The sequence below is a fragment of the Lynx canadensis genome, chromosome F2 (assembly GCF_007474595.2).
Source record: "Lynx canadensis isolate LIC74 chromosome F2, mLynCan4.pri.v2, whole genome shotgun sequence".
NCBI classification, from domain to species: Eukaryota; Metazoa; Chordata; class Mammalia; order Carnivora; family Felidae; genus Lynx; species Lynx canadensis.
In genome coordinates this window covers 48,684,642-48,692,755 of record NC_044320.2, presented here as the reverse complement: position 1 = coordinate 48,692,755, position 8,114 = coordinate 48,684,642, and the positions used below count along the sequence as shown (strand labels likewise).

At 34.9% G+C, this 8,114-nt stretch overlaps 1 protein-coding gene across 1 annotated transcript in view; it reads left to right on the top strand.

Annotated features, from left to right (window-relative positions):
* Positions 1-257: 257 nt before the first annotated feature.
* The window catches only part of CNBD1 (cyclic nucleotide binding domain containing 1), a 397,689-nt gene continuing 389,832 nt past the window's right edge, over positions 258-8,114 (top strand). Inside the window, exon 1 of the mRNA XM_030304387.1 lies at positions 258-345. Within this exon, the coding sequence (XP_030160247.1) occupies positions 258-345 (88 nt within the window). The remainder of the gene's footprint in view (positions 346-8,114) is intronic.

The window sequence follows — 8,114 nt, the reverse complement described above, 5'->3', positions numbered from 1 at the left end:
TCATTCTTACTACTCTTTATAGATAACAAAACCCCCTTCATAAATTACACTGGACTAGGATTAGGATATAGTTCTTTCTGGTCTATATTTAACTCTTGGAAATGGTGTGCACTGTATAAGAACTGTGAACATGAAGATTCCATAGTACTCAGCCTATCAAAGAGTACCTTGAGGATTCTGCTTTATGATGCTTCAAGGCAAAGAAGGATCATTTGCCTCTCCAGTAGCCTCTGACCAGCTGCCTTGGAGCCATCAGGATGCCTCTGCCTTCTCTCCCAGCGGCTATTTTGTCTCATATGATAGCTATAAACAATGTGCCGCCTCCTCCACTTCGCAGTTTACCAAGTGAGTAAGGAATACATCAACAGTTGGTCATAGTTTTTAGTGCTACTTAACCCCAGATATAAGAAATGGGGCACTTCTGGGGTGCCTGGGTGGTGCAGTTAGTTAAGCGCCTTACTCGATTTCTGATCTCACGGTTAATGAGTTCCAGCCCTGCATCGGACCCTGTGCTGATAGTGCAGAGCCTGTTTGGGATTATCTCTCTGTCTCTCAAAATTAATAGAATGAACTTAAAAAAAAAAAAAGAAATGGGGCACTTTGTCCCCCTGAAGTCATTTCAATCCTCTAGATTTCAAGTATATTATTTGTAAGGTTAGGATCTTTATGAACTTTCAGAACTTCAGGTAAGAAATACTTTTAAAGAAAAAAGAAAATAAAGGCATGGAAAGATCACATGGCTCACCAGTGATCAAACCCCTTGTTTCTGGCAGGTCTTCTTGTGCTTACCCAGAGTCAGTCTTACAGCCCTGCCCTTTGTGAGCTACTTAATACTTAGTTTTCACTAGGAGAATTCTGATTAAAATTTTCAAGGAAAGAAAAGAAATAATTTCCATTATTCTTCCTCTGAAATGTATTCCTATTTAATTTTGTTTTTATTTTGTAGTGTTTGATTTATATGATAGGAATTATAAAGTAGAGTTAAATATTTTGAAGTTTATACAATTGACAACATTTTCTTATTTTATATAGTCAGTCTACACCCAGAACGTTTTCTCAAGGCTTCTTGTCATAGCTATAAAATTCATATATCTATATTTGATTATCGATATACTGACTAATAATATAGAACAGTCCTAGTGATAGTTGAGATTAAAAAAAATCTTCTAGATAACAAAGATAATAATCTTGGTATTTTTCAACTTCAATAAGGCATTTGTTTTGTTTTTTTAATATTCATTGGGTAAGTTTGCTGTATGATTTGAAAAAGTTAACCTATCTTTTATCTTCCTGTGATAGTTAACTTTTTCATATCAGTTTTTTAAAATTAATAATTATAGTCTTTAGGGGAAAAGATGGCAGCAGTTGACAACCTTTTGAAGGGGTATATTTATGTCTTGAATAGTGTTAGACAAAGTCTTTATGTTAAATCAAACTAATTCCTAAATATGTTACTTTTATATGTTTTTATTATTATTGTGAAAAAAGTCTTGAATGTAGTCAATGTTTTGAATTTCTATGTGAATTATATTCACATGTTAACTTTATATATTCACATATTGTATATATAATATAATATAATATATATACTATATATATAATATATATAGAATATAACTATATATGTTCACATATTAACATTATATTCACATATATTAACTAAATATTGAATGTAATTTTGCAAAATCCACAGCTTCTACTGGACAGGTTTTATTTATACAAAAGAAAAAAAAATCACCCTAAGACAATTTCTTTAGCAGCCTAGGAAGCACAGTAGCTGCTAAACAATCAAATTAATTTAGAATCAATGGGATGAGATATGTGCTACCCTCTGTAGTGTCTCCCAAGGACACTTAACTTGTGTGAAGTGATAAAAAGATGAAAAATCAGTAGCAATTTGATCTCAGAACTGAATAGAGCATAATGGAAAGCTGTGGAGCACAGTTTTCCCTTCAGAGGTTCCTAGTTGATGTTCTATGTCTATGACTTCTCTTTGGAGATGTGTCCTGCTTGCTTAGTAACTCGGTCTTTGTGCTAACTCTAGCAAATAGACAACTTCCCTTAGCAAACTCTGTCTCTGCTGAAACAATGATCTCATGAAAGCACATGTGAATATGCTTTCAATTGATAATTTGACTAAATCTGAGTTATAAAGAAGATATAAATGGGAATGATTCAAACTGCAATAGGCATAAATAGGAAGGTTCAGTTAAGGACCTTAAAAAAATCCAGCTAAAATTGTCTCCATTTGCAGATGACATGATTTTATATATAGAAAACCCAAGACTCAACCAAGAAAACTGTTAGAACTAATCAAGGAACTCAGTAAAGTTGCAGGATGCAAAATTAACATACAAAAATCAGTGTTTCTATACACTAACAATGAATTTTCTGAAAATGAAATAAAGAAATCAATCCCTCTTAAATAGTATCAAAAACAATAAAATACTTAGGAATAAATTTAACCAAGGGGGTGAAAGATTTCTAGTCTGAAAGTTATTGGGATATTAGTGAAAGAAATCAAAGAAGACATAAATAAATGGAAAGTTATCTTGTGTTCATGGATTGGAAGAGTTGATATTATTAAAATGTCAATACTACCAAAATTTGTATGGATTTGATGCAACCCGTACCACAATTCCAGGGGCATTTCTTACAGAAAAAGAAAAAAACACTCCTAAAAATAGAAACACAAAAGACTCCAAATATCCAAAAATACTGTGAGAAAGAAGAACAAAGCAGGATACTACAATGCTATACTCATTCAGGCAGTATTGTATAGTACTGGTACAAAAACAAATAGTCATTGGAACAGAATTGAAAGTCCAGAAGTAAACCTAATACAGTCAACTAGTATTTGACAAGGGAACCAAGAACACTCAGTTAAGAAAAGACAGTCTCTTCAATAAATCATGCTGAGAAAACTGTATATTCAAAAATAAAACAATGAAACTTGACCCTTATCTTACAATATTCACAAATATTAACTCAAAATGGATTAGAGACTGAAATATAAGACCTGAAGCTATGAAGCTCCTATAAAAAAAAACGTAGAAAAATTCTTTGACATAGGTTTTGGAATGCGTTTTTAGATATGACACCTAAAGCACAGGCAACAACAACAACAAAAAAGTGGGACTGTATCAAACTAAAAAAGTTCTACACTGCAGAAGAAAGCACCATCAAAGTGAAAAGACAACCTACACAATGGTAAAAGACATTTGCAAACTATGTATCTGATAAGGGGTTAATATTTAAAGTATATAAATAACTCATACAGCTCAGTAGCAAAAAAATAATAATAATTGAATTATAAAATAGGCAAAGGACCTAAATAGACATTTCTCCATGGAAAGTATACAAAAGGCCAACAGGTATGTGAAAAGATGCTTACAATCACTAGTCAATAGGGAAATGCAAATTAAAACCTCAATATCACCTCATGCCTTTTAGAATGGTCATTATCAAAAAAGATAAGAGATAACAAATGCTGGTGTGGATTTGGAGAAAAGGGAACCTCTGTGCACTGTTGATAGGATTGTAAATTAGTACAGCTACTACAGAAAACAGTATGGAGTATACAACTACCATATGATCCAGCAATTCCACTTCTGGAAATATATCCAAAGGTAATTAAAATGTTAAAGAGTTGTCTGCACCCTATTTTCATAGAAACATTACTTACAATAGGCAAGACATGGAAACAACCTAAGTGTTCATTGATGCCTGAATGGATAAAGAAGTTGTGGTATATATACAAGTGAATATTATTCATCCATAAAAAACAAGAGAAGCCCACCCTTTGCAACAATATGGATGAAGACATTATGTGAAATAAGTCACATACAAAGACAAATACTGTATGATCTCATTACATGTAGAATCTCAAAAAAAAAAAAAAAACCTTCATAGAGATCAGATTTATGGTTACCAGAGGGTCGGGTGGTGGTGGGGGGGGGGGGGAAGGAAGGATAAATTGGGGGAAGGTGGTCAAAAGGTACAAACTTCCAGTTACAAGATAAATAAGCACTAGGGATGTGATGTACAACCTGATGGCTATAGTTAACACTGCTATATGCTGTATAGAGAAGTTAAGAGAGTAGATCATAAGAGTTCTCATCACAAGGATAATTTTTTTTTTAATTTTTTTTTCAACGTTTATTTATTTTTGGGACAGAGAGAGACAGAGCATGAACGGGGGAGGGGCAGAGAGAGAGGGAGACACAGAATCGGAAACAGGCTCCAGGCTCTGAGCCATCAGCCTAGAGCCCGATGCGGGGCTCGAACTCACGGACCGCAAGATCGTGACCTGGCTGAAGTCGGACGCTTAACCGACTGCGCCACCCAGGCGCCCCCACAAGGATAATTTTTTATCCATTTCCTTTTTATATCTGTATGAGATGATGGATGTTAACTAAACCTATTATAATCATTTCACAGTATATGTAAATCAAACAATTATGCTATATACCTTAAACTTATACACTGATATATGTTAAATATTTCTTAATAAAACTAGAAAAAAAAATCCAGCTATTATATATATCCTGACTTACTTTGGATAAGTTTAGTTAGGTTACATTTAGTGAGTCATGTTTACCTTATATGTAAATTTTATATGTGAGTAGTATTTGAAGGCTTTTTATAGGCAGTGGGTAAGCACTTTGCATGTTATGTTATCTCATTTATTTCTCACAAGATCCTTATGAGGTCTGTAGAAGGCAGAATAATGGCCCCAATGATGTGCATATCCTGATCCCTGGAATCTGTGAATTAACTGTGCTGCATGGCAAGAGGAATTAAGGTTGCAGATGGAATTAAGGCTGCTAATCAGCTAACCTTGCAATGGGAGAAGATTCTGGATTTTGCATTGAGCCCACTGTAATCAAAAGGGTCCTTGTAAGTGAAAGAGGGAGCTGTGTGACTCAGAGTCAGTGAGATTCAGAGTGAGAAAGGCTCAATTACACATTGTTGGCTTTGAAGATGGAAAGGGGACGTGAACCACAGAATTTGGGCAGCCTCTAGAAGCTGGACAAGCAAAGCAACAGAGTCTCCCTTAGAGCTGCCAAAAGGAATGCAGCCCTGCTGACAACTTGATTTTAACATAGATCTCTTTCAGGCTTCTGACTTCTAAAGCTGTAAGATCATAAATTTTTGATTTAAGTTGACATGTTTGTGGTAATTTGTTTCAGCAACAATAGAAAACTAATACATGGTCCACTTTACAGTTAAGGATAGTGAGGCTTGGGTTTCATACCAAGGTTCACACAGTTGGCAAGTGGTAGAGAATCTTCATAGTATCATTTGTGCAGTGAATTTTCTCAAAACAACAACAAAGTCAGTAGCAGTACCGTTTCCTCCTACCCACCACCCTGAAATGCCATCTACATTTTACCAGTTGAATGATGTATATGCATTGTTGCATTTTGCCATTTTGACTACTTAGAGGCACTCTTAATTTAAGGGAGAGAATATGCCATGCATCTTTAAACAACCCTCCAGTGCTGTCTCCTTAACTGAAATCCAGGCTCACAGGCACTCCAAGTAGTTAAGCTTCTTAAATCACTTACACGTTTTTTCTTTGAAACTTTCCAGTTTTCTCCTTCTATAGTCTTTTTGACTTGTGTCTCAGGATTCTTCACAGCTTGCTAACCCTTGGAAAGAGATGATTGTTCTCAAAAGCAAAAAACATCTTGCCACTTCTTATTCTGGATGAGAATTGTTTTAAAAACTTACAGTTAACAAAATCTATAGTAGTTTTACCACCTGGGTGAAATAGCATCTGGGTCTAGGTAAACACATACCCTGTTATTATTAGAAGTTGATATCCTGAAGAGACAAAGGGAAGAAATATGTCTTAAATTTGTTTTTAATAGAAGTCAGGGAGCTGTCCTTTAGTATTTGTTTGGAGGAAGCCCCTTTTACACTTACCATTAGAGTATGGTCTAGTTACCTATCTTTGTTTGGGTTAATAGCTTTGCTTCTATTTTCTTCATGCTTATTAGGCTTATTCTGGGAAAGGACAAGTTCAAAAATGCTTTTTCATTTTAACTACTGCTTTATCTGGGAGAAAGAATTTCAGTGCTTTAACAAAAGTTTTTTTTAATTGTTTTTGTTCCAGTAACAAAAGTATTTCAGGTTCACAAGATATTTGTAAGTACATCTTGCTTGTTTCAACATAGGAGGATGTAGAAGGAAAAAAATGGCACTCAAGAGAAGACTAGAGACACTTCAAGGAATTTAGAAACAAGATAGTACTCCTAAGTGAATATTTTCCTTGCTTTTTTTTTTTCCATTTTACGATGTACATTTACAGAAAACCTGAAAAAACCATGTCATCATTCCTAACATTTCAAGGGCATTTCCTGTAATTTGAGAGATTCTTAGTTTTATAGTGGCTAAACTAAAGATGAAAGGAGTTTCAAGACATATATTTATCTGGAAAAGTGACTATTGCTCCATTTTAAAGTTTTAAAGCATTCAAATCCTATGAGTGCAGTAAGAAAAAGGGTGGCCTGTCAGTGGAGAAGATAGAGAAGCAGACTGTGTAGTGTAATGTATACAAGAAGACAAGGTTGAAAAACAGAGCTAAATGATGAGAATGGATATTCCAAGAAGGAATAAAAGGTGGGAAAGATGGTTGAATGTTTATATATGTCTCTGTGTGTGTATAATCCATAATAGTCCCTGTGGAAAATGCTACTTGGTAATTTAGGAAAAGAAGTATTAGAAAATTATTTACTCAACTTTATTTTTCAGTGTAGAAGTTGCTTTTTTTTTTAATCCCAAAGGAGAAAAGATATATGTCTTTTTGAAAAAACAAGCATTTATTATTATTTTTTCTTACCGCTGTTATAACAATGTCTATGTACTTGTACTTTTTGTCAGAAAATCTTGAGTGACCTTTAGAAATTAAGTAATGGCAACCTAAACTTGAGCTCAAATGGTGACTGGGGGTTCAGGCAGGAGACCGTGAAGTAAACTGCAATGCATTGCAAATCAGATCTCTGCTAGCTGCCACACTATATTGTCCCTCACATATCAGGCTACTGCTTTGTTCTAGGCAGTCTATCTCAGAAATACCTCCTGCATTAGTCCTCTTTTACCCTCCGCCACCTAGATTGGTCCTCTATCACTTTTCACTGAACTGATCTCTGGAGTTCCTTCTGACATATGGTATGGACCAGATTCCTTTTTAAAAATATGATGTTTTGAAAAGGAATCTGATCATGTTACCTCTCCACACAAAAGCTGTCAGGGTTGTACTTTCTTCCAAAACTTAGATTACAATCCATTTTCTTCAGTCTCTGGCATTTAAAAATTTCATGCTTTTGCTAAAATCTGTCTCTCATGTTCTAGACTTAACATTTCCATTGATATAACTCTCCATTACAGCTAAAATGCTTTGATTGACATTCTTAAAACCTATCGGCAATACTGTTCAGGGGGACAGGAGGAGTTCCTAGGTTCAGTGAAGCATTCAGGTGACCATATTTGGCATATGTGCTCCAAAGGGTAGGAGAGAACCGTAATCTTCCAGAAGGGCAGTGTCAGATGTTCCCCTTCTGTGCCAGTGGTTTTCACAGCTGCCTAAGCAGCAGCACAATCCTCTTTACCCCCAGCATAGTTCAGGTTCGAGGTAATGAGAATCACATAGGGCAGGTGTGGAAATGTCCTGGCTTAAAAGTGTCATACCCTGCAGAAACCAAAATCTTTTATAAAAAATCCCATAGACTCTGTTGCTAAGTTTTCTGCAAGGAACTTCTCAGTCACAAGATTAATTGTAGTTTCCATATCTTGGCCATTACAAATAATACTGCAGTAAACATAGGGGTTCCTATATCTTGTTGAATTCATGTTTTTGTTTTTTTGAATAAATACCCATAGTGCAATTACTGTATCTATGCTATTTCTATTTTTAATTTTTTGAGGAATCTCCAAACTGTGTCACCTGTATGTCAATAAAAAATTTATAATAATAAAAAAAGAGTCACTTTGGTCAGGAAAGTCCATTTCAGTGGCTCTCCATTAGGTATTTGTATATCATCTATACTTTCTCTTGGTTCATATGCAACTCCTCAGTCAGGGATCATTGTTATCACGAACAATGTTAC